This window comes from Girardinichthys multiradiatus, chromosome 21, assembly GCF_021462225.1.
Source record: "Girardinichthys multiradiatus isolate DD_20200921_A chromosome 21, DD_fGirMul_XY1, whole genome shotgun sequence".
Lineage (NCBI taxonomy): Eukaryota > Metazoa > Chordata > Actinopteri > Cyprinodontiformes > Goodeidae > Girardinichthys > Girardinichthys multiradiatus.
The window spans coordinates 6,028,088-6,054,239 of record NC_061813.1 but is presented as its reverse complement, the minus strand read 5'-3'; the positions used below and the strand labels follow the sequence as shown (position 1 = coordinate 6,054,239).

Here is a 26,152-nt window from a genome sequence, read left to right as displayed (position 1 = left end):
TGAAGATTGGAAGAGATCCAGTAGATTTCTTTAGTCATCTGTTTCCCGTAGATCTATTTGATGACATAGTTCAACACACCAAGTACAAGTAGTAATACTTTATTAATCCTGTTGGTATTAATAAATTATTTTTGAACTGAACAGAAAATCTGGCTGTGATAAGAGAAGAAATGCAAATTGTTTTTGGGCTCAACATGGTTGTACCATACATTCGGTATCCTAGGACATGGATGTACTGGTCTAGTGAGAATGGCCTTCATCTCATATTATTTGCAGACGACCTCTGTGAACAGATGTGAACTAACAGATCTGCTCTTGGTAATGACATGTTAATACTAGTACAATGACATAGTAATGCTAGTCCTGCACCCAAAGAGAAATATATAGACTCAAAATATTGTTATTCTAAGTGGAAAGACTTGAAACATAGAGTTAGCATATGTGCAAGTATCTCAGTTGTGAGCAGTGTGTGTTTTCCTATTCAGGCTTTAACAATAAACGATACCAATCATAACTGTTCACAGCTGTACCATACAACAAGATAAAATAGGCTTTTATATTAGGTTCATATTGTTATGTCCTGGGTGCTCAGGCTCATGTAGTCCACCAGACTGGAACCATGTGTAACTCCTTGAAAAACATACATTTAAAAAATCTGATATCTGTTTTTATATGGAAGAATTTTTTTTTTTTTTTTGACTTTTGTAAATCATGTATCAGAGGGTTAAAGCTGCAAAAATAATCATGGCTATGTTTTCTGTATCACACAAAGCTGCTGATGTGATTTTGGTGCCGCCTATGATTACTTTTTAGGTACGCTGTATTCCTCAGTCATCTGACATTACATTTCCCCTCGCTCACAGATGAACTGCCTCGATGCTCAGTAATAACATCCACTTTCATACACAGTAAGCACTCAGACAGCCTAAGAAACATGGTTCAGGCTTGCACTCAGTCACTTTGAGACTGCATCACTCGATAAGCCAATCAGACAGCAACTTTTATGAAAGACCCACCAGGCAAGTAAATAAGCAATTCAGAGAGACCGTCAGCAAACCAGCCAGCCAGCCAGCCAGTGATCAGCAGCAGTAGAAGAAAGTGGCATTAAGCCAGTTGGAGCTCTCAGTGGAGGTGCTGCGGTGTTTCACCTACCTGGCTCACTGCACCTGACTGTCTTGGCTGGCCTGAAATCGATATTCACATCCCCGTTTCACCAAGCCAAAAACATTTTGGCAAAACGCTGAGTGTTGTGTTGAGTCGAAGAGGACAACCATTCAGCGTGGGCTTACTATACCCCAGCTTGTGCTGAGAAAGTCTGAAGGTGCGTCTCTACTAAATGAGACAGATACTCTTCCTCATTATGCATAAACAGAAGTCCCACACGCTGTGGGGGAAGGTATGCATGGAAAAAAAAAAATCAAGCTCAACATGTATCATGTTCTGACACCTTTTAAAAGTCAGATGTCCAAGCATTCAGTTTCCTGCCATCCTCTTTGACAATGAGCTGTGAATTCCTTCCATACCTTGTGAAGAGAGATTGACCTTGTCAGACAAACTGTGAGAATGACTGGGAGGGGGATGCTTTCTGGTGCTGTCATGGATAATTGACAAATGCACCTAAAGTGTCCCAAAAAATATATTTTGTGTCTCAGTCTTTGTGTTTTTACAGCTGTGTTACTGCACTCCATTTGCAATTTTTCTCCACATGCTCAGCAGTTAAAATGCACAGCAGTGTACAAAAGTACAACAATAAAACACATTTTCTTTCTTTGTTCTTCTCTAAAAATAGCACTGGAGTTGTTGCTTTACCTTTCGGGCATGGTCACTGGTTAGGTTAGTTTGTAAACAGCTCAAACAAATGAAAAACAAAACAAAAACAGGACTCTTGTGTTAGAATCAGACTCAGAGATTTAATTTCTTAACTTGCTGTGTAAATTATAGAGAAGAACAATAATCTAAACGCAGCAAGCAGATGGACTGAGAGAGGGGATTTATTTAACAGTGAAATAAGGTTGCTACAGTGCAAGGAATGACAAATTAAACCAAGACTTTAAGCAAAAACAACATAGGAAAAGACCTGGCTGAAGAATACACCAAAAGGATGGAAAGGAGAGCCTGTAGTAATTATGGTGAGTGCAAAAAAGAGAATCAAGACTCTGGTACATCATAATGTTTATTTTTTCTTAATCAGGATGGGTTTTTTTTCTCAGCCATTGACAGTTTATTTTAAGCATGTAAATATAAATAAACGGAATGAAGTTTCCAAAAATACTCAACAAATGTAATTTTTTTTTTTAAGTTGGAGACATTTTAAACTATTTAGTCCAACCTCCTTTAGTATATGTTAAGTTTACAAATCAATCCGGAAAAAGTACTTTGGACCACTGAGCAACAGTCCAGTGCTGCTTCTCTGTAGTCCATGTCGCTGTTTCTGGTTCAAAAGTGGCTTGACCTGGGGAATGCGGCACCTGTATCCCATTTCCTGCACACGCCTGTGCACGGTGGTTCTGGATGTTTCTACTCCAGACTCAGTCCACTGCTTCTGCAGGTCCCCCAAGGTCTGGAATCGGCCCTTCTCCACAATCTTCCTCAGGGTCCGGTCACCTCTTCTCGTTGTGCAGCGTTTTCTGCCACACTTTTTCCTTCCCACAGACTTCCCACTGAGGTGCCTTGATACAGCACTCTGGGAACAGCCTATTCGTTCAGAAATCTATTTCTGTGTCTTACCCTCTTGCTTGAGGGTGTCAATAGTGGCCTTCTGGACAGCAGTCTGGTCAGCAGTCTTACCCATGATTGGGGTTTTGAGTGATGAACCAGGCTGGGAGTTTTAAAGGCCTCAGGAATCTTTTGCAGGTGTTTAGAGTTAACTCGTTGATTCAGATGATTAGGTTCATAACTCGTTTAGAGACCCTTTTAATGATATGCTAATTTTGTGAGATAGGAATTTTGGGTTTTCATGAGCTGTATGCCAAAATCATCCGTATTAAGACAATAAAAGACCTGAAATATTTCAGTTTGTGTGCAATGAATCTAAAATATATGAATGTTAAAATTTCATCATGACATCATGGAAAATAATGAACTTTATCACAATATGCTAATATTTTGAGAAGGACCTGTATATGCCAGATTTAGCCATGAAGGCAAATTTTTATTTGCAGTCCCATAGCAGAATTGGCCCCATCATTCTTTTTTTTTAATGAATTTCAGATGTGCTTTCGTTTGGAAGTTCTCACAGGAACCCAATATATTTGGGTCTGTCATCAGTCAGTCTGAGAAATATTAATAAAATATAAGCAAATTAAATTAAACATTTAGCATTTAGCAATGTAAGTAATAACAAAGACTCATTTAGTACACCACCCAAAACGTTAGGAATTAAATCTAGTTGTTTTCACTAACTATTGCCTGTTAATTAGTTAGTAAGCTACGCTTTGTTGCACATTTCAAAGCTACTCCTATATCCCGTATCTTTTGAATTCATTTTAATGAATTTATAATCATTTCTTGATTGATTTTGTACAACTCCTTATTAATATTAACAAATTTTTTAAATATTAATTTCGATTTCATCCTGGTGTCCATGGAATTTGTAATTCTCCCATTATATCTGCAAAGGGTATTGTTTTATTGCTATTTTCCCTGAATAATTGCTTTGAAATCCTTTTTTTGTTTATCAATTATTTATTCTTCATATACTTTTGATTAAAATCTAGCAGTGATTTTCGTTCACATTTTTAAGTTCCAGTTGCATTTTGGGTTCTGTTTTTGATCATTCAGTGAACCCACTGTTGAGTCTCACTCAAATGACATTTCCTATTTCCGTCCAGAATTTCATCGATTCTTATCCTGCACCATCTGCCCATCTGCAAGGCAGCTTTATTTACATCTTCTTTATGTTCCAGAATTTTATACAGAACATAATTGCCTCAATGAATGCCAAATTGGGTCCAAATGTGTAACAGTTGTATGTTACAAGGAGCAAGACAAGAAAATACCCCAGACTTTTCTACTGAGAACAACAAACAGATTCCTGAATTGCTCTTTCCTGCAGACATCCTGCTGTCATGTTTGCATTAGTGATGGACTCAAATGCAGAGAGTGGCTGACAAAAACTGAGTTTTTAATAAGAAAATAAAAGGACAAACTTACAAGCGAAATCAGGAAGCACAGATAAATTCACAGGGTAACAGAGAGTAATGGACATTACAACAAAAGACTCCAGCAATAACTAATGACAACCAGTGAACTTGTACACCGAGGGACGTGTGGACAATGACATAGAATGCCGGTGTGTGAGTAATGAGGGGATACTGTGGAGCAGCTGTGGCACAGATAAGGCTACGAAGCTGAGGGAGAGAGACTAATTAATGTGTATGGAGTTGAACTGAGACATAAAGAACTATCAAACCTTGTGGAAACAATCTAACAGAGATGTAATCTAAATAAACCCAAATGTACAAAGAACAGAATCTAACACAAAAACAAAGGAGTTAACTAATACAAAACACCTTAATGGCAATAATAAGCACTGGAAAATGAACCGAACAAGGCAAGTCCATAAGAACATACTAAACAAAGAAATGATCAAAACACAAAAACAAAACCCAAACACTGATGGAACGCTACACTTTGCTTCACAAGGCTTTTTTACAAAGTGGTCTGTTCTGGGGAGAAAAGTTGTCTGTAAGCAGGAACTGAAATATGTGAGTTATTTTTAAACAAGTGAAATCTACAATAACAATGACTTTGTGTTCCTCAGACTGGTAAAAGTGTTGGTCTGCAACACTGAGAACACAAAGGATTTGCATGCACAACACTGTTCTTAAGGAAATTGATAGCTTTCACAGGCCATAAAGTACAACTTTTTTGAACAGTTATTTTTATGAAATCCATCTGTATTAATTATTAAGCCACTTTATTTGAAACCTCTTAAGCTATCCTTTGCTTTTCTTGAACCATTAGTTGTATGTTCCCTTCATTTATTAGTAAAAGCTATAAAACCATCTGAAAACCTGAGAACTAGCTGTGTATAAAGAAACCATATCACACAGCAAATATTTGTCCAACACATTGCTTGATCAACAAATCACAGATGCAACAGTCCAATAATTTATTCCATTATTCCATTATTATTATTATTATTATTGTAATATGTAGCAAGTACTGACACATTTTATGGTTTTAAGAGAATTGAAATTATAATAAATTTAACAAATGGCATTGTGTTTCTCTGGCCAAGGGACACCCAAGCAGCAGGAGGACTTCTGTAAAAAGTCAGTTAAAGTCTTTGGTCCAGAGTAAAGACTTGTAAGTCCATGTATAATCTCAATGATTACCAATTGCTGTAGGGGCTAATGGGAGGTGGCAGCCCCCACTAATGTCATTACTGCTAAGGGTTTTAAATCAGAAACTCACCACAGCATAAGGATAAAGGGGACATGGCAGACCCATCACATTGTTGTCTGGGTTTAGAGATTGCTAGCATCTCTGGCTAGTTTCAAATATGCTGCTATAGAGACAATGAAAAAAGCAGTCTGTAATTTGTGGGTTTATGGGCTATGTGTGTGCTTGTAGCAGTAAAAACATTCCTGTTATCCAAAATAACTGGCATTAGCAGGAGAAAGTGGTGTAATGTGCATGGATCTGCCGCTCCACCCTCATCTCCAATGAGAAGGCTTTCCATGCATTCCCCTTGTGCCAGCTGGATTGTCCCTCAGCAGTCAATCATGCAACCAATAGTTTACAACAAGACATCCACTAACCTTCATACATCATCTCATTTCAATTCAATTCAAAAATACTTTATTAATCCCAAAGGGAAATTAAATGTTGTTGTAGCTCATTATGAAGGTTTCTTCAAAGAGCCATTATTATTATTAAGCTATTATTATTAATGGCCATTCTAAGGCCATTATTATTTTCGTCAAAATCTCTAAAAACCAGTCACTGTACCGCATAGAGAAAAAAATAATAGAGTTTTCTTGGAGTATAAAGGCCACTCCAAATATGTTAGCTGCCATTTCCAAACACAAACATGAAAGTTTCTTGCACAAAGGAAAGACATGGGGGAGAGAGATTGATGGAGGTGAGATATGCCTTAAATTAGTTCCTGCCCAATTCAGGTGGATAGTATGCGAAGCTTTTGCAAACATTCCTTGTTGTATATTCCATATACAACAGTCCTTGTAAACACTATGCCAGGTCCAGATTCAGATAGAAATGGTACTGAAAACATTAGAACTGGAGATTGAATCATCTCCAATGATGAATGATGTTTGTTGCTAGGCAGAAGCTTTTTTTACATGCCCCTTTAAAGCTATATAGCCTGGCACTGCTACGCCTCTGAGCCACCAAAGGAGGCGGTCACTGAGCCGGGTCGACAAATAGGTGTCAAATGGAGATAGAACAGGCAGACAACAATGCTGTCGCTCAGTGCTTTTGCATTACCAGCTTCATCTACATGTTCCCTCAATCATAGGACAGATCAGGTTGAGTGGTTTACTGGTAAAAGACCAACATTACTTGAAGGGAATTGTCTCAGAAAGATGAGATCAATTTTCTTGACTGGTAAAGAATGAACTTCTTGGACAGCTAATGACCACAAAGAATATTAAGGTCTAATAATGGTAACAGAGGAATGATGGATTGATAGAACAGTATTGTTTCTTGAGAGTGAACCGCATTCTCTTTGTTGTAATAAGAAAGCAGAATCTGTGAAATTTCATCAGATATAGTGCCATAGAGAAAAGTTCTGCCCCTTGAAGACAAGAAATGCTTCCATTTTGCATGCATCATCTTGTGGATCTCTGTTGCAGAGACACAGTGGATGGCATGTGCTTTAGTTCACCAAAGGAGGACTTTTCTTTTGGAAAAATATCTAAATCATCTAAGACCATTATTATTATTTTCATCAACTGAAAGGATGTAGGGAGGAAAAAAATTACAGAAAGGAGCTGCTTGTGCTTTAGAGCTTCCGCATATAATTCCAAATTGCTTTGGGATGCGCTTCTCAAAGAGGAGAGATTCTTTGAAGGAGTTGGACGATGGATTGAAAGACTATGAAAGCACAAGGCTCTAAAGTTTTCAGTTTAATTTTTTATTTTTACCTTTTCTGAGAAAGTATGTTAAGTTCTAAAAAGCGTTTGGTAAATGTAGTGAGTCAGTGGCATAGAGGTCAAGATGAAAGAGTAACAACCAAGACTGCAAAAGAAGAAAACTGAAATAAATTACGTTGGCCATAAGGATCCTACACAGGGCTACAAAAACTGAGTGAAGATCTTTGTTCTCCTTCTAACACTGTTGATAAAGCTTCTGGTGAATTAATCAGGAAAATGGAGAAAAGCGGCTCTACGGAAGATGTGTCCTGTCAATCAGATGTACATTTTCTACCCTGTTTGATGGTAATAGTAGACTATATGGTTTTTAAAAATCAGTATTACTGATTGTCCTAATTGTAATTTGATTGTACTTCAATGTCTGTCCCAAAATAGTCACAAGCTCATATATGGTTGGACTGTCTTTGGCTTTGATTTCAGCACACATTCACTGTGGCATTATTTCAGTAAGCGTCTACAATGTATTAACATTCATTCTCAGCCAAAATTGTGTTCATTTTCCTCCAAGATATGGTAGTGATAATGGGAGAGTTGGAATGATGTATGAAATATTCTCCAGCACATCCAAAAATTTATTAATGCAAATAAGGTCTGGAATCTCTGTTGTGGTCAATCCTCATGCTCCTGAAATGACTCTTGAACAATTTGGGGCAAATGCATCCTGCCATTGTTAATTTGGATGTTATTCCATCCCACTGATGGAAAAGCACAGTTTTTGAGTATATTTAGGTAGTCAGCAGGACTCATGCTTTGGCACATAATATCACATAACCTAGTCCTGAATAAATGCAGCAACCCCAGATCATAGCACTGCCTCCACAGGCTTGTGGGTATCATAGGTGCATCAGTTCATGTGTCTCTCTTGATGCCCATCACTATGGAACAGAGTAAATGTGGACTCATCAGACCACATGACCTTCCTCCATTGTTCCATTGTTCATTCTGTATGTCCAGTTTCTTGGTAATTAAAGTCTCTTTCTAATTAGTCTCACTGAAGAGTGGTTTTCTGAGGGCTACACAGCTGATTTATTGCTGACCACATTTCTTTCATGAAGATGATAGTACCCCACTATGCTTCCAGTTATTAATATTATAAACCTAATTTTAGCACTTTTAGCAATCTTTTTAGATGTTTTCTGTGCTTGATGCATACCAAACCTTTCATTCTTCTGTAACTATTTAACATACATTTACCTTTTCAAGACACACACCACAAGATGTCTTCTGACATGATTGGTTAAGAAATAAGATGCTCTTCAGTGTATAATTAGGATTAAATAACTTGTTGCCAACTTTTTTTGTTTTTTGTTTGATTGTTTGGACAGACTGCGTATTAAATATCGAATGGTGATTGGGTGTTTCATATGTGCACTGCTGGTTTTGGAAGTGCTGTTGAATGGTGATTTTTTTTCCTCATTATTAATGGTTTTGAAGAATTTTTGCAATTGTATTTTTCAAATATAATGAGGTCAACTTTAAACTCCTATGCCCTGGGCACAGATATTTAGCACAGATATTTAGCTGAACTAACATTTTCTGCTGTGTTTGCACCTCTCATCCCTTATGTGTTTGGTGTGAGAAATATATTTTTAGAACAGGGAGTGGAGATTTTATAAAAGCTCTCTTGGAGGTGTATTTGTGTAGAATGGAGGAGTGGAGATTTAGGGTGTGTTCACATCTGCCACTATTGGTCCGCTTTAAACAGACCAGACTTTGTTTGGTCCGGACCAAACAACCAGACTGAAATCCACTTTTTGAGGTGGTCTTGGTCCACTTCCAAACAGTCTCTAGAGCGGTTTGCTTCTAGGGTGAATACGAACCGGCCTCGATTTGAGCGAACTACAGAAAACATACGTCTCTTTGGACCGAGCAGTGACTGTTATACTGAAATCTTGAACCACACTCTGTTGCTTAGCAATGCTATTGCCTGCGTTTTTTAGCTCAGTGCAGAGCCCAGTGTCTCTTCACACATTCTTCAACGCGATTCCCATATAATACAAATCTGTGTTTAATGAGCTCCTCTTGACCCTCACAATGATGTTGCAGCTGTAATAACGGCACAAATATGCAGAGCAGAGGTGCTGCTAGCAGGACATTCACTGTTGTTTCCTTGCATTTGCCGGTCTGTACTCTGTCCCGCCCCCGTCATTCCTGTCCAATGGGAGCAGTGATTGTCACCCCTGTGTCTTTTTTACAAGTTATAGTTCACTTGCAAAGAATACAATGTGAAAGCGAACCGCACCAAAAGAAACAAAGTCCACTTTTGGTCTGGACCAAACAAGGATCTTCCCTGTTGTGAATAAACCCTCAAAGAAACAATTATGTTGCAAGTTACTTCACGCATGCCTATGTCACGTTCTGTGCTTCAAACCACAACAATGGAAGCTTTTTTATATGTTTTTCCAAACATGACTAATTGTAGCATTACTCACTTTTAATCATCAAACAGATAAAGGTCCTGGAAACTGTAAATGGTAGGAGTGCAACAATATTTTCAACTCTATTTTTGATAAAACTAAGAATCCTAGCAATGAAAAGTTTACGTAAAAAATAAATTTAAGTTTTTTTATATCACAAAGCGTGTTTAATAGAATCTCTTATCAGACCAGAATGTTCCAGGTTAATTCTGAGGTGATCATAGTAAAAATAGCATGAAAATTCGTCCTTTTTTGTGAATTCATAAATAAAATACAGGTTTCATGAAATTTGCTGTGTTTTAAAGAATCTGTTTAATGCTGGTTATCCAAGATGGATCCTAGGTATTTTAGGTTTTTTTAACTAGAGAAGATCAAATGCAGTCCATACTCATTAAAAACCTGTAAAGCTAAGTTCAGTTTAGCAAGCTCCAAAGTAAACATTACATTTACATTTCAGGGGTTAGTCAGTCTCATCAAAAGCAAACATCTTCACATTCTTGGCCATTGTAATAGCTTAACTTTCCAGTCAGTCACCCACTGACAGCAACTAAATAGAAAATTGTGTTCATTTACCTTGAAGTGCTGAAAACTAAACTTGCTTCTATATCCTAAACAGTGAGATAATGGAGGCAGATATGCATGTACTGGTTTGTGGTTTTAGGTTAACAGATCTGAAACAAATTTGAATATTCAAGAAAAGAATTAAGCGTCAAACTCTCTTGCTCAACCCTTTTTGACAAAATGAGATGTTTTTAGAAATCCAAAGTAAAATTATTAAAATGTTTATATTTTAAAAACATAAAGAAGATCATCCAGATGGCCACAATCACTCTTGTGCTTCCCAAAGTTATCTTCCAGTTGTGCCCTAACAAATTTTCTGTTGCTTAATTATATCCTGTCAATAGACTGAGTCTATTCGCCGTACATCCGCGTGTCCGTCTCACAAGAATATGTCCGATAAACCCAAAAATTGTTTAATCAAATTTTTGGTTGTTCGTTGGGGATTGGGCTCTGTTTGGGGTGGGTCCAGAAAGAGAGCATCACCCAGGGCTTTATACATGTAAGAACTGCCACTAATTGTTGAAAGCCTAAATACAGAATCCGTGCATGCTTCACATTTTCATTTTTCCCATCCTCCTTTGTAATTTTGCTGTCCTCAGATTCCTAGCTAAAGGTTGACAAATTATTTTAGTGTGAAGGATGCTTTTGGTCTGGAATGACTGATGCTCCAGTGTAGTAATCCTGCTCCCTGGATCCCCTTAAACCAAATAAGATGTGATGGTGAGGAATATGGTGTTAAAGACCTCTGTCCTAGTAACTTCTGCCCCCTCCATAATCCCTCCCCTCATTCTACAAACTTAAAGGGAATCCCGACAATACAAACCTAGAGAGTTCCCCTAAATGTCTTCTTAAAAAAGGTTGCCCAGGAATGTAGCAATGTCTAGATGAATATTGTAATGTTTGTGTTGTTTTTTAAAATCCTATCTGGAATGACAGAGCATACTTTTTGGTGCATTTGTTCTAAATTTACTTTTCTTTCATGCTTTCTTTTCTTAAAAGACTTTTCATTTCCCTGTGCACAGTCTCCTCTGATTTAAACTGAGCTAATCTTTATCCATAGAAATCTGGAACATACGGTGGTTTTGGAATATATGCATGTTTCATCTGTAACTTTGCTATCTTGGTTCTGGTTTAGTATCTCTGAGACAGAGGGAATTGTGGATTGAGCAGACTGTGGTGCAGACTGCAGTTATTAGTCATGTCAGACAGTCATTAACCAGTCAGTGCTGTTTGCATCTTTTTAAAGGCAAAATCTGCAGGGTATGACCATCCCAAACCCTGTCAGAACAGTTCAACATTGCTAAACAATGGATCTATTGTCATGGTCTTGTTGCATTTCTTTTTACCCATTAATTTCTAATATCTTGAATATGTCTTTTGAACTTTCAACCCTTCAGTTTGTCATTTTGCCTCTCTTTGAAGACATTCTATGGCTGTTTTGTATCTGTTCAAGGGTCAGTTAATGTCCTCATTTGGCTGTCTTGGTAGTGTTGACTTTCCCATTTCCTTTGGACATTTTGCATCTCTTTTTAGTCAGCTGATTCATTTTCTAACATGTTAACAGCCATTTTAATCAAGTCAAGTGGAACAGGCCCGGGATGCCTGACCCATGGACCTCTGTGCTGCTGCAGTCATTACACACATTAAGTATTAAATCTTCAGTCACTCTCTGTTAATTTCAGCTGGGAGAATACATGAGTGCCCTTGGTGTTATGCAAGGAGATTTCTTCTCCTCTATTATGTGAAGAAACTTTACTTAAGTAAATGATGAGGCAAAACAGATGGCCTTCAATTAGTGGTTTTTAGAGAAACGCTTCTAACAGTTTACAGATCAATTGTCTTTTTTATGTAGCATGCCTATCTATGTATGAAAAATGGGTGCAATGCAAATTAAAGGCTAGTACTCTTATAGAGTAATTGTTGAGTACTTTTAGAGAACCTACGGAGTAGCTATGAGCTACTCAAGGATGCTTCTGGAATATGTGTTGTGTAATTACTTCTGAGCTACTTATCAGGGACCTTCAGGGTATTTACTCTGTACTTTTGGGGTAATTACAGTTTACTTTTAGGATACTTACTGGGTAGTTTAGGAGGACTAACTGAGTATATATGCAGTATTTACCGGCCACTACTGAGAAACGTTTAAGATACTTAGAGGGTATGTTCAGGGTAGTTATTGGAAATGGTTGGGGTTCTCCTGGGATACATACAGGGTTCTCACAGGGCACATTTGAGATATATTTTTGGTAATTACAAGGTACTTTTGAGGAACTTTCAGAGTATTTACTGTTTACCGCTAGGGTACTTGCTGGATACATTCATGCTGTTTAACTTAAAGAGTGCGTATACAGTATTTATTCGTACTCTGCACTAAAAAGGAACCTTGAAGGTATTTATGGGGTACATACAAGGTTCTCGCAGGTTACATTTCGAATGCTACTGGCGACTTTTGGGCCATCTTCCATGTAATTTACAGTGCACATATGCATTTACTGTTTGCATTTGGGGAACTTATAAAGTACTGGACTGACTGACAGCTAATGGGTTATTTTGTGGTGATAATCAAGTATTTTAATGGGTTACTGACAGACCATGCAATAATGTTATTTTAGGTTACTTTCACAGTACTTTTAGGGTACTTATAAAACACCCCAGATTGGTTTTTGAGGTCTACAAAGACCAACTGTATGATAAGGTGTGAACTGTAACTCTACTTGAAGGATATATACATTATACAATATGGCAGACCCCTTACATTAAAATTCAATTTAATCTTTTGAACTCCACTTTTTATAATGAATTTTTACACAGAATGCAAGTTTATGTGTTTTCAAGTTGCAAGTTGTTTATAAGTTGGCTTGTTAAATGACAGTTAAGATAAGACTACTAGTTGGGCTGGCTGACGTTTTTAAATAGATATAAATAGAAACATTTCGGTACCGGGTAGAAAAATAAACTGACCATGACTGGCTAAAGGCAAGTTAGCATCTGCTTTGTTCCTAATGTAAATGTTTACTTATAAGTCGTAAAGGAATCTAAACCGCATTTGGTCATCCCTTGTTAAAACTCTAAAATACTTAAATGCGTCAGACCTGAGCTGGAAATCTCCACAATGAAGAGATTCTTTTAAATCGCAGTTTGAGATTAATGAGGACTTAATTTTAGTTATAAAAACACAAATAAGAGCATTTAAAATATTTTGGCATTAGGGCCCCCTTACACTGAGACAACCATGAAAACTGCAATATGAGGTCGGCTCAAATCCGGACAACATTTTTCTACACTAATTAAAGGTTCTTTAAAGTACTGTTTGTGATTTTTGAGAACTTCACTCTATTTGTTAAAATGAAAGAGGAGGCTTTTTTTAATCAGCTCGTCTCTATTTCATGAACTCAGTACCATTTATTACATACAGAGTACTACAGATGTACTTACTGTACCATAAACAAACCTCATAAGTACATTATTACTATGTGGTTGTGTATTTTTTTGGTTTCAATCTTTATAAGTGGCTAGAGTTTAGTGAAAAAAACCTGAATGCAGAGGAGAATGAAACACAAACCGGCAACTATGTGTTAGATAAAACAACGAAACGCATAAAATATTTACCAGTTGGGCATGTAGTGCTTTTATGTTCAGGATATTCTTGCATAACTAAAAAAAAACAGGGTGTTTCAGCATGGTTGGAATGAATATTGTGTAGCTTCAGGCTCTTGGGGGTGTCCTGGGGAATATGATATAGGACAGAGATGTAAAATTTAGTATGAGAAAAGGAAAATATACAGCTTAGATTAAGTAAATTAACTACATATTGAAATAAAATTGAAGAAGTAGGTATATTTAGATTAATGTTCAGTTTTGGTCTTATAGCCAACACTATTATGTTTATTTTATTGAATCTCTAATTTGTGATTTAAATTTAAAAAGTCTGTACACAAATATCCAGATTAAATATAATTTTTGCATACCTGATCTGTCCAAACCCTGTTTGGAGATGTTTTGAAAAGCAGTTCCTCACAGATGGATCTTTATAGAGATTCTCTGCATTGATAGATATCAGACATTTTGGGTCACTGCCATGTATCACACAATAATCTAAACTGAAACAAACTTCAAAGTATTTTATTGGAATTTGATATGATAGACCAACACAAAGTACCCATGAAGTTAAAGAAAAAGGGATACTTAGTTCACAAATGTTTTACAAGTAGGAATCTGTGATAGTTTAATCCCTGCATAAATCTAGCTGTTCTGTGAAGGCCCCAAAGGTTTTTACAAGAACATTAGATAACAAGCCATAAAGCAGACAGGTCAGGGTTTTGGAACTATCATACAAAGACTTCTATACTGTAGTTAAAGGTGACACTAAGTCCAAAGTGAATGCCTGGTTCAAACCCACAGCTACAGTGGAGGATAAAAAAATCTTCTCTAGCTGAAGAGAATGTGTGAGAAAACTAAAAATCATTTTGGAAGCAGTGTAATTGGCCCAGAATGAGCTACTTTATAAGATTCTAAAAGTAAAAACAAAATAATAATACAGACTGGTCATGTGTAGTCTGGTGAAACAGCTGGACGTGAAAGCTTAAACAAGAGGCAGAAATTATAAAAACGGACTTAAAAAAACCTTGAATCTATTGACCTGCTTTGGAAGGCAAACTATGGGAACAGCGCTGCAATTGGTCCACCTTTCTTTTTTTTTTTTTTGCTGTTGACACAGATGCACATACAAGCTATACCTTTGCTATTCTACTGAGAAAGTTAGAGAACAGGCTTAAGGGAAGGAACGCAGTGCTTGTGTTGCATGACGTCATATAAGTTTTACACTCCCTTTATGTGAATACACAGCTGTCTGGGGGGACAGTGGGACATGTGTCAATTGATGTAAGAGGCTGGTGCCTGAAAAAGAGAATGACTAGTCTGCAGCAGCATCTGGATGCACTTTCCTTATAACAACAATAAAGACAATGAAGTCTAGTTCACACGTCTAATGAAATTATGAGCAGTATTTCTGAATAATTCACACTCTCCCTGTGTTTTCCTGGGATGGACTGGCAACCTGCTTACAGTGTACACTGCCTCTTGCCCAATGACTGCTGCAGATAGGCACCAGCAACCCCGCAGACAGGAAGGTATAGACAATGGATGGATGGATAGATGAAATTCACCTCAGAAAGCTCAGCAATATCAATATGTATTTGTGGGTTGTTTGACCATTTACAGTTAAAGCGTGTATTTAAATTCAGTTATTTAGTAAATGGAATTAGACATAATTGGGTACTCTTTGTTTGATATGTGTAGATTATGAACAAACAGGTATTAGTGGTATGTATACATCAGGGGTAATTTTCACAGCACAATTTTGACTTGGTCTTTTGACTAAAATGTAATTTAGTTTTAGTCACATTTTAGCTTTAGTTCATTTTTAGTTGTTTTTTATTTTTCTACAGTTTAGTCAATGAAATTCACAGTACATGTTTTCAACTAAAACCTGAGAGAATATAAGACCTATTAATTCTAGGATGGAATGGAGTTAAAAATGTGTAACATTTTAAAGATTAATATTTATTTTTAAACAACTTGATTTGGTATTGCTGTTCGATGCATTTTCAAAAAGACCAAAATGCTAAATGAAATTGTAGATGAAATCAATGAAAAAGCTAAAATGATCAGATATTATCATTGCCGTCAGGCCTCTTCAACCTGAACAATAAATGAATATGATATGTTACCTTTTTTTTTCAAGAACCATGTGGCTGCAAAATATTCAAGATGAATTTTTTTAACATGTTTCATAAGAAACAGCCTTAAAACCATAAGGGATTTAAACTACACAAATAAGTGAAAACCCTTGTAAGTAAGATTAACATTCTTCATGGATTTCTTCCGTGGAAAATGAAGGTTAAATAAAAAGTGTAAACATGTTGGAAAAAGTTAAGGTTTACATAAAAGCCAATAATTAAGCAGTCTGTTCTTTTGAATTTCGATGACCCCCCTGTAAGCTAGAGGAACCCCCTATACAGGTTACACACAGCCAGGTTTAGCAACAATCCTAGCAATTTTTTCAGTGTTATTTGAGACTTTGGTGACTAAACATGAAACCACCAATCATTCTGCAGTTACTGTCAGCGCTGCCGTGAGCCCTTCCCACTTACCAACCAGTCAGCCTTATGCTGCGTTCCATTACCTCGAAGGTCGGAACTGGGATGTCAGAGTTTACATCATCTCCGAGTTGTAGCGTTCCAGTTTCGTGCTTGTTTTTTCTTTGTATTGGTAGCAAGTGTAACTACTGTCTAACAACAATAACAATGACAATAAACACTGTTCTATGCAGTACTTATTGCATAGGTTGTCATGATGGGTTCGGAACCAGGAGACTGGTTTATTGAAATGGTGTTTTTGGGCAGTGGCAGGATTCCGTAGCCAGCAGGCTGCAGGGATTGGCTCACTAGGAGAAAGAGTGGTTACTATGAGGCAGGTGGTTCTTATTGTTAAAGGTAAGAGTTCCAGGCTTGCTTGTAGAGGAGTGTGTTGGTTCTCAGGAGAAGTTAGCAAGCCACAGAAACTGGGGCTGAGAGGCAAGTGTGCTGTGCGAGCGAATTCCTCCAAATGGTGAATAGTGTTAAAGGGTGGACAGGCAGGGCAAGTGAAGCGAGGAGCGATCTTCCAGCGTGATCTTGTGGATCCAGAGCAGTCCTTGGACTGAGGTAAATTCACTGAAGTATTTACCATTTGGCAGGAGGCTGAACCACAGGAATCTCCAGGAAGTGGGTTGCTGACGGCCAGCAGGGTATAAGCCAGATCCACGGAGGATTTATCCAGAGCAGGGTCTTGTTAACAGCAACCTTCAGGTAGGAACAGAGCTTGGATTAGTAAAGGCAGGTTAACACAGAGGCAAACACAGAGCAGGATTTGCTGGTCTGATTACCACTCAGCAGAGTAAACAATCTAACGCATCCTCTAAGGTCTCAGCTGCTTAAGAAGCTCCTCAGTGATTGCTCTTCATGCATTGCAGCTGTACGGCTGCACCTACCTGTCACACCCTGGTGGAGAAAAGGAGAACCAACACTCACACGGCAAGACAAACCTGCACACAACTCCGTGGCCTGACATATGTAGCACCCAACACAAGTAGCTAAACATTAACATTCGTTAATGTTGTGATAGTACTATGGGTTGCACCCAGAGTCATTTACTAATGAACTAAAATTGGTAAACAGGAGAAATAAACAAGTTTTACTCTTAAATCTTATTTATTATTTCCAATTATGGCGAACTACTCAGTTCTAACCTCCCTACAAACAATGATCTTCAGGTTTAAAATCTATTTTAAATCTCCAGTAATGAAATTATGACATAACTCAAAACTTAACCTCAAATGAAGATTTAGTCAAATAAAAGTATTATAACATTTGTAAACAAGCAGAAAATATAATGCACATGCTTTAGTTTACTCACAAATCCTTTTAGTCAGTATGAGGAATAGATAGGGACTTGTCTATAACCAGGCAGTTCCCACTTGACAGCAGAGTTGAAATTAGCTTCACACCACGGGTCATATGGAGCACACTAGCGAAACTGGACGGTTCCATGAACGTCAGAACAGCCCAGAGAATTCCTGTCGTCCACTGTGTATTAGAACTTTCTATTTAGTTCATATATTGACCTGAGGCTCATTGACTCTACATATAAAGTTACCATTAGCTCTCACTGAAAAGCTAACATGGTAACTTGTGGTTAGTATCATACATTTCTGTACTTCTACATATTGTTTTAGCAAAAATATCAGATACATGAAGTACTCACTCATTACAACGCTAAACAGTCCAAAACAGGAAAACCTTTTAGTGCTCAAAGCATTTTTTATTACTATTTATCAACACCATAAATGAACTAGATTTTATTGTGCTTTTAACTATAGTTACTGCATTTTAAGTCAACTTTAATATATTTATAAACACATGTAGAATTACAAATTCCAGTGATTGTATTTGAATTTTAGCCTTATTAGTCTGGATTGAATATTTTAGGCTGAGCTACACATATAGTCAGTGTTGGAACATATCGTCTTATAAACACTGAAAAGTAGAACGTGTACGACTGACTAAATGTCACATAAATAATAAAGAACTGTTAAAAACAGTCAAAGTAAGAACCTTTTACAACTATCGGTGTGAGTGGCAGCCATCTTGAATACAGAAGTCAGTAATGGTCATGTTGCCTTGACTTTCCAACTCGTAATGTCCCACTCAGAGGTCGGAAATTTAGACTTTAGTGTACAACTGGAACGCACTATTACTGTAGCCTCATCACGCTGCACATCCTGCCTGTCAGAGCAGGGAGGAGACCCACTCCACTCTGTGTCCACATTGCAAATTAATAACGCATGCACAAAGCCCCCACTGACCCTGCTCTGGATTACAAAGCGGGATATAAATATAATATAAATATAATCGTATTTATTAATATTCTAACAAAATTGATTTATGTAGTCTGGGTTTAGGCAAAAGGTTAAAATTTTGAAATTATTTTCAAAAGTTCATTTGTAGTTCTAAACACATTTAAAGTTTTTTATTCATTTTTTGGCACTTCTATTGACATTTAGGACAGCCAATAGCTACATTTCTTATGGAGAAGTTGGTAGCAGTGGTTTTTAGCGCATACAGCAGAGAGTAGGACTGTGTCCTGGGAGTCAGCGGAGGAGGTGAAGTGCTGTGCAGAGTTCAGAAGGTTTTCAGTTAATACATTTTCACCTTTATTTTTCTTTAGTTTTCTACCATACTGTATAAAACAGGGGGAGTGGTGGCCTAGTGGTTAGAACAGGAGGTTTGTGTTCCAGAGGGTACACAGGGGGCCAGGTTTGTATCCCACTGATTGCCACTCTGGGTCCCTGAGCAAGACCCTTAGCCCCAGAATGCTCCCCAGGCGCCGCACAATGGCAGCCCACTGCTCCCCATAAGGGATGGGTTAAATGCAGAGGACAAATTTCGTTGTAATGTACATGTGCAATGACCAATAAAGATGATTATTATTAACTTTGATTTTTATCAAAATTTTAGTCTACGAAATGAAATGTGGTAATCACCTTTGCTGTTTGGTAGTTTGAGGTGCATTAATCGAATTCGAGTTTTTAAGTTGAATGATTGTGAACCAAATGGTGCTTGATCATTCGTTCCGGTGATTATTATGAATAAACTTTAGCTGTTCTTCTTAAAAATAAGTAATATAAAAAAAGAAACTGTGTTTAAAACAGATCTTCTTTTATTTCTTAAATGTTTTTTGGTCCTTATATGAAAAATTTTTCAGTGCCACTTTAATTCAAAAGCACTGAAGCCCTATGCATTTTGATGTTTGCTGACACACAAAAGGAGCTACTATATTTTTCATATGCCCATGTTGCTTGTTTTTGTACTTATTTCTTTATCACATTTAAAGCCACGCTCACTAAAAACGTGTCTGTGAAGTTGGTTGTGAAATGGCAAATATCACAACAAAAAGTTCCACAACTTGTGAAGCGACGGATCAAAGTTTTAAACCCCTTTGTTTCTACCTTTCTGCTTCCATCTAGCATGGCTACAGTGAAACCACTAGCTGGCATGCAAACGTGAAATGAAGACTCAGTTTCTGCTGTCCTTTTAGCTTCTTTATTATCGCAGCACTTTTAACAATATTTCTTACAATTTATTTATTTATAGAAATTTACAAGGCTTTGTTTGGGTTTTTTTTTAATCTACTACTGCTTGTGTAAAGTTAGAGTTCAGTTAAGATACCATGTCCTTCTGTTACCATATGAGCAGACCCAAGAGGCCCCCACTTCTAATGGATAACATGGAGAACATGTCACTGATCTGTTCTGCTTAACAAAGTTAAAGCTAAGTTATCAAAAGCATCGTAACCAACAATGGTTTTATTCTCTGTTTGTTTCTTTTCAGGTACAAGAATATCGTCCAGCTATGGACTTGCTGTCCTGCTTCTGGCGTGTGGCTTGGTGAGGGATGCCTTGTTATAATTTAAAGAACAGTCATGATTTGCTCCCAGATGTTGGCCCAGCTGTTTGCTTTGAAAGAGAACAGAGGAAAAAAATTGTCTGTTTAACTCCCTTCGCAACCCACTCACTACAACCACATGGACGGCACAGTTTGCTCCTCATTTCCTCGCCACTTCTGCTCTTGCACTTAGCACATTGTTACTAGCCACTATAAACACCAGTCACAACTGCAACAGAAGAATCCCCCTTTCTAAAGACACCTAGTCAACGCCATCAGACAAGAAAGAGTCCAGGTGTTACACTAGGACTCTTTCTTGTTGGATAACTCTCATGGAAGAATGACTTTCTTAAAGTTTTGCTGTTGAAGTTTCTGTGTTCATTGCTCAAAAGTAAACAAGAAAAACGAAGAATCTATATTTGTGTAGTATATATGATCCTAGATATATGTCTGTTTTATTTGAAACACATAGAACTAATGTATGTGCTGTATACATAGCTGCTGCTGATATTGGCCATGAATCATTGTGAATAGGCACTCTAGCCTTCTCCAGATGAGATAAACCTAATACAAGTCTGTGTTAAATTAGATGATTGATGTTAACCTTTAAGTTAAAAGGTTCATTCTTTTCATTCATCTTTCAGCCATATTAGACATCCATATTTCAGATGTGCATAATTTGACATCATGTTAGTTATTCATTATCAGATGTGCATGCTTGGTCTGAAGGTTCAAAGAAGAGGAAAATATTTGACCTATACTTGGAGTTTAATGTTATGATATTTTGAAGTGCAGTTTATTTTTCTGTGCTAGCTTTGGTGTGAAAATAATGTCCCCTTGTCATTTTAATTTGTAATGCACCCTTAGTAGGAATAAAAAAGAAAGTCACTATTTATGAATTATTGTAAATCCTGATTTTGACCAGCTTTAACTGTCTCTGAAAGGTTTCAGCAGCTGTGCCTCATCACAGAAGAAGAATTTAATAACCTCTACATCAGGAATGTCAACACAAACATAGAAGATCAAAACCTTTTCACAGCCCTGTTTAAATGCCAGCTGTTTCTAAAGACAAATAAGGACATTAAGCTAAATCATTTCAAACCTTTTTCCACCATTAATAGTACATATTCTGATAGTGTTCCACTGCAAAAATCCCCAAAACAAACACATTTAAGGGGAAAAATTGGTCCTTTGGCCAAAGCCATGTTGTCCATGTGACAACCGTCTCCTTTATTCTCCATAAATGTGGATTCAGGAGTGTCGTTGGAAGAGGAAAGCGGTTTCTTCTAAAGAAAACATCCAGACCTGGTTGAAATCCTTCAAAATCCTTTGAATGAATGGATGATGGTCTGATGACACCAAAGCTGCACTTCTTGGACAACATTCCAAAAGGTTTCTTTGTCACCATTACAACCTGCCATACCAGAAGTACAACCTGGCAGTGGCTACATAATGCTTTGGGGTTGCATTTCCTGAGCTTAAACTGTGGCTTTCGTCAAGATGTTTGAAATTATAAACAGTTTCTAATACCAGGGAGTTGTGCCCCAAACCTACCAGGTGTCTTCTAGCTAAACATCAATAAATCTGGAATGCATCAAGAAATGTGCATTCCAAGTGAGACTTTGCCAGAAGAAAATCTATTGTTTCTTGAAAGGCTGAGCTGAGCCCAGAACTAACTCTGTAAGATAATTTGTGGGGAGAGTGGGCAGGCATTGCCAGTTCAAGGTGAGGCCCACAATAACAAAAATCTATCCAAGGATGTTGGACAATTGTTGTACTTCTTTTTATTTTTCTCTCACTTTTGTATCGAGCAAGTTAGTTATTTTGATGTCTTGTTTAAGATCAATGGCAGGATGGAGTGAGATGGAATAACGGATCTGGGTTTAGTCTGGGGTAACATGGATGTTGCTCCAATTTAGCTGAGCTACAAAAAAACCTCAAGCTCTTAATTTACTGGTCTGTATACATTTAGACTCTCACTTGTAGTCATGAGATATGGATCATAACCAAAATAATGAGATACTGCACACTAGTGGCTGAAATGAGCGTCCTGTTTAGGGTGTTGGGGCTCATCATATTTAAGGAGGGAAAGGTTTTGAAACAACTTGTTTTTAGGTTTTTAGATTTTCTGTACATTTTGTACATTTCCTAGAGATATTTTGAGCACAAAGGTGATGAAATAAAAGCCAGATAGACATATATCAGAACTTCATTACAGTACCACCTTCAAGAGACATGTGTTGGTTTTGTTAAAAATTATTCTCTTTGAGCTCAAAGTTCTGTTTTTTTCAGTTTTAGGTAAACCTCATGTATCCCAGGAATTTTTTTGTGCATAGAGGATTTAAGAACGAAACACTTTGACAATCTGACACAAAAGAAAAGCAGTGGCTAGCACTCATAGTGCAGCAGTTTCAAGATCTTTAACATGATCCAGAAAAGACCCAGACTAAAATTATTCTTTCATTGTTAACTTTTGAGCCCCATCCATCAGCAGCTCAGATTACAAAGCAAACTGAAACAGCCATGGATGACAGAGCAGCAGATATCTGTCCAGAATGGTTGTGAAAGTGAAAATGATCCTCCATGAGTTTCATTCTGCCATAGCACTGCAGAAATTCTGCAGTGAGATCAGCATTTTATACAGTTATGTTCAAAATAATAGCAGTCCAGCTAGACTAACCAGATCAGTCACTGTTTTTGGTAGAAATTATATTTCTACAAATAATTTACTAGTACGTGTAGTAGAGTCATAGAAAACCAACAGAAGCGACATTTATTAAATTAATGCTCCTGAATCTGTGTAACTGAATAGTTGGTTGAAAGAGGTGTGTTCAACATAATAGGAGTGTGGAGTTCAGTTACTGAGGTCATTCACTCTGTGAAGAAGTCAACTGGCCCTTATTAAGGATGATGCCAGCACATGTTGTACATGCATTTCTCTGTGGAAACCAGAAGAACAGCATACTTTGATTAAGATGTTGATTGGAATGTCACTGTTAAAGACAAGACGTGCTGAAGAGCATATCATTTGCCAAAGAACTTCAACTGGCTTAAAGAAAAATGAAGACACATTTTGTTAACTGATGAAAGTAAGATTGTTCTTTTTGGGTCGAAGAGCTGGAGACAGTCACGCCCCAAGCACTTGTAGCCACAGACCTTTCTGAAGACAGTGAGGCACGGTGGTTCAAGCATCATGATGTGGGGATGTTTCTCTTACTCTGGTGTCTGCCTATTTATTGCATACAAGGGATCAGAATACTTGAAGTGGTCATGGTGCCTCATGCTGAAGAGGAAATGTCCTTGAAATGGTTGTTTGACAAGACAACGACCCCAAACACACCAGTAAGCGAGCAGCATCTTGGTTTCAGAACGACAAAATCAGAGTTCTGGATTGGCCAGCCCAATCCCTGGACCTTAATTTGACTGAAAACTTGTGGGGTGACTTAAAAAAACAAATTGCTTCTGAGGCAAAAGCAAGAAATGCAGAGGAATTGTGGAATGTTGTCAAATCATTCTGGGCTGGAATCCCTTTTCACAGGTGCCAGAAGTAGGTCGACTCCAAGCAACACAGATGTGAAGCAGTTCTTAGAAACAGTGGTCATACAACTAAATATTAGTTTAGTGATTCACAGGAATGATAAATCCTAAAGATGTTTCAGTTTATACAGGAAATATTGGAGTTTGTAAAGAAAAATGCAGACACTGTTATTTAGTTGATCAGCCTAATGTCCATTTTTCTTCATTTTCTGTAATGTGATCAAAACATTGATACATTTCTCTTCAACGTTTAATTTAGAATATAATGTGCAGTGTTCACGATGCATTGAAATAAAAACTCTTTACTCCAAATTTTAAACACTGCTAATATTTTAAACCCAGCTGTATAATTATATGCTGAACAATAGGACATACTGTATGCTTTGCTTATTTGAAGCCCAAACTGTGAGGTGGCCATATATATGTAGCCCTACATTTCTGTTATGGTATTAGCAAGTAATTCTTAGAAAACATAACTCAACGTGCAATAAACCTGTGTTCTTAAAAATGAAAATCCCACTTCAAACTCATATTTCACTGCAGATGAAGCTGAACCCCCTTCTCCTGTATAGTTTATTGCATTGCCAAATAAGGGTTTAGGGAAAATTGTTGATTCAGCAGTGAGGTCCACAGGCTGATGGAGCACAGCATGCTTCAGGAGACCCTAGACGTCCTCTGATCAGCAGCTTCCAGCAAGATGTGTGGGTGACAGAGGGTCAGCCCGGTCTAATCCCTCTAATTCCAAACCACCGCGGGTGTGTTTGGACAGTTAATCTACCATCACTGTCTCATATTCGTCACTCTGCCGTGACTGGGAACTGATTGTTTTTAAATGAGACCTGTTATATAATATAGTTCAGAAAGTTTATTTTGCAAGAAATTAAAAGCTGTCTTTTATTTTCCTGAAATGAGAATGGGATTGTGATGCTGATTCCACTGAAAGTTTGTCTGAATGCTTTTGGAGAGAGTGCACAGTCTGACTGGGAGGTTTGTCCAACCGTTGTGTAAAAAGTTGCAGATCTGTATAACTTGTAAATGAAATAAGAAGCATGTTAACGTTTTATTTCTGTTGGTTTTTCAGAGTCATTTGAAAAGGCTGAGGCCAGTGATGTTCTGTATTTGTAACAATAGTATCATGTATTCATGTTCACATGTTAAGAAGTCCAAAGTGGACTTTCCATTTCTTCAAAATGAACTTGCATAAAATGTTTTTTGAATCAAAAGAAGACTATATCCATATGTATATAAATAGATATATCAAAATCATCTCCTTCATAATTCCATCCTAATCTAGGAGGCTGGCTTGATTGTGTACCCCCACTAAATACTGAACAACAAAGACTTAAATTGTATTGTTATTGGAATGAGTCTATCGCTAATAAGAAGACGAGCTCATTCTGACGTCTTGAGCGGTGGGTCGTTCTTCCAGGGATTTTCTCTCACATCACTCAAGTATCCTTCTGTTCTGTTTTAAGATGCCACGCTTTTCATCCACTCTAAATGTGTTTGTTTCTTCTGATAATGTATCTCATTTTTGATGCGGTCCTGCCTGTCTGTTTAGCTGTCAAAAATTCTAAAGAACTCTGGTTCTCTTTTCTTTGGTATTGTGTGAGGCTTCTGTAATGAAACATTGCAACCGTTTGTATTATAATGACAGTATCAGAATAATATTTAAATAAATCATTTTCACAGATGAAATTCAAACACTGAAGGATCCTGTCTGTTTGCACACGCTGCGCTGCAGTACACAGGCTGGTGAGACTACTGACTGGGCTGAAAAGAGTCCCGCTTTCTGACTTGGTCAACAGATCAAAAGACGGAGGGATGGAAACCCTGAGCAGAATGAAAGAAAGATCAGGTCAAACATTGGCTGAACAAAACGTCCATACTGATTGCAGGCTTTGCAGCATTTTAGAGTACCAAAATACACTCACCGACAACATAAGTTAGGCATGCAGATTTAGTATTAGAAATAAAATGCAACTGATTATGTGGTTCATGCCTGCAGTGCATGTAACTGCAATTATTACCATAGTCATATTACTAATAACAGCTGTCAATGTGAGCACATTGCTGGTTATTTCTCCATATGGTGTGAAACCCCTTGGGACTGAACACAAGCTGGGATTTCTAACCCTTTGATGCATGAGTGACGTGACCCTACACTCTTTGACAAGTGGGTCAAAAACAACCTGTGTGTGTTTTTGAGCTATTTTTGTCGTTTTGGCTAAAGATAAACATTTTTGATATATTTTGTTTCATAATTGCATCCCCACAGGAATGATTTCATGTTTTTTTTTACATTTTTTAAAACACTTGAAACATTTAGAAAAGTTTAAAAGAAAATGGCACAACAACAATAGAACAATAACAGTATCCTTTTTGGATGTCTGTGTGTGTGTAAGAGTACAGGTCCTTCTCAAACAATTAGCATATTGTGATAAAGTTCATTATTTTCCATAATGTCATGATGAAAATTTAACATTCATATATTTTAGATTCATTGCACACTAACTGAAATATTTCAGGTCTTTTA

The 26,152-nt window shown here is 37.4% G+C and overlaps 1 protein-coding gene across 2 annotated transcripts in view; it reads left to right on the top strand.

The window, feature by feature from the left end:
• vstm2a (V-set and transmembrane domain containing 2A) overlaps window positions 1–25,320 on the top strand; it is a 149,153-nt gene extending 123,833 nt beyond the window's left edge. For both annotated transcript variants that reach the window (XM_047349447.1, XM_047349448.1), the window contains one exon: window positions 20,026–25,320. In XM_047349447.1, the coding sequence (XP_047205403.1) occupies window positions 20,026–20,102 (77 nt within the window). In that variant the 3' untranslated portion in view covers window positions 20,103–25,320. The remainder of the gene's footprint in view (window positions 1–20,025) is intronic.
• Window positions 25,321–26,152: the final 832 nt, after the last annotated feature.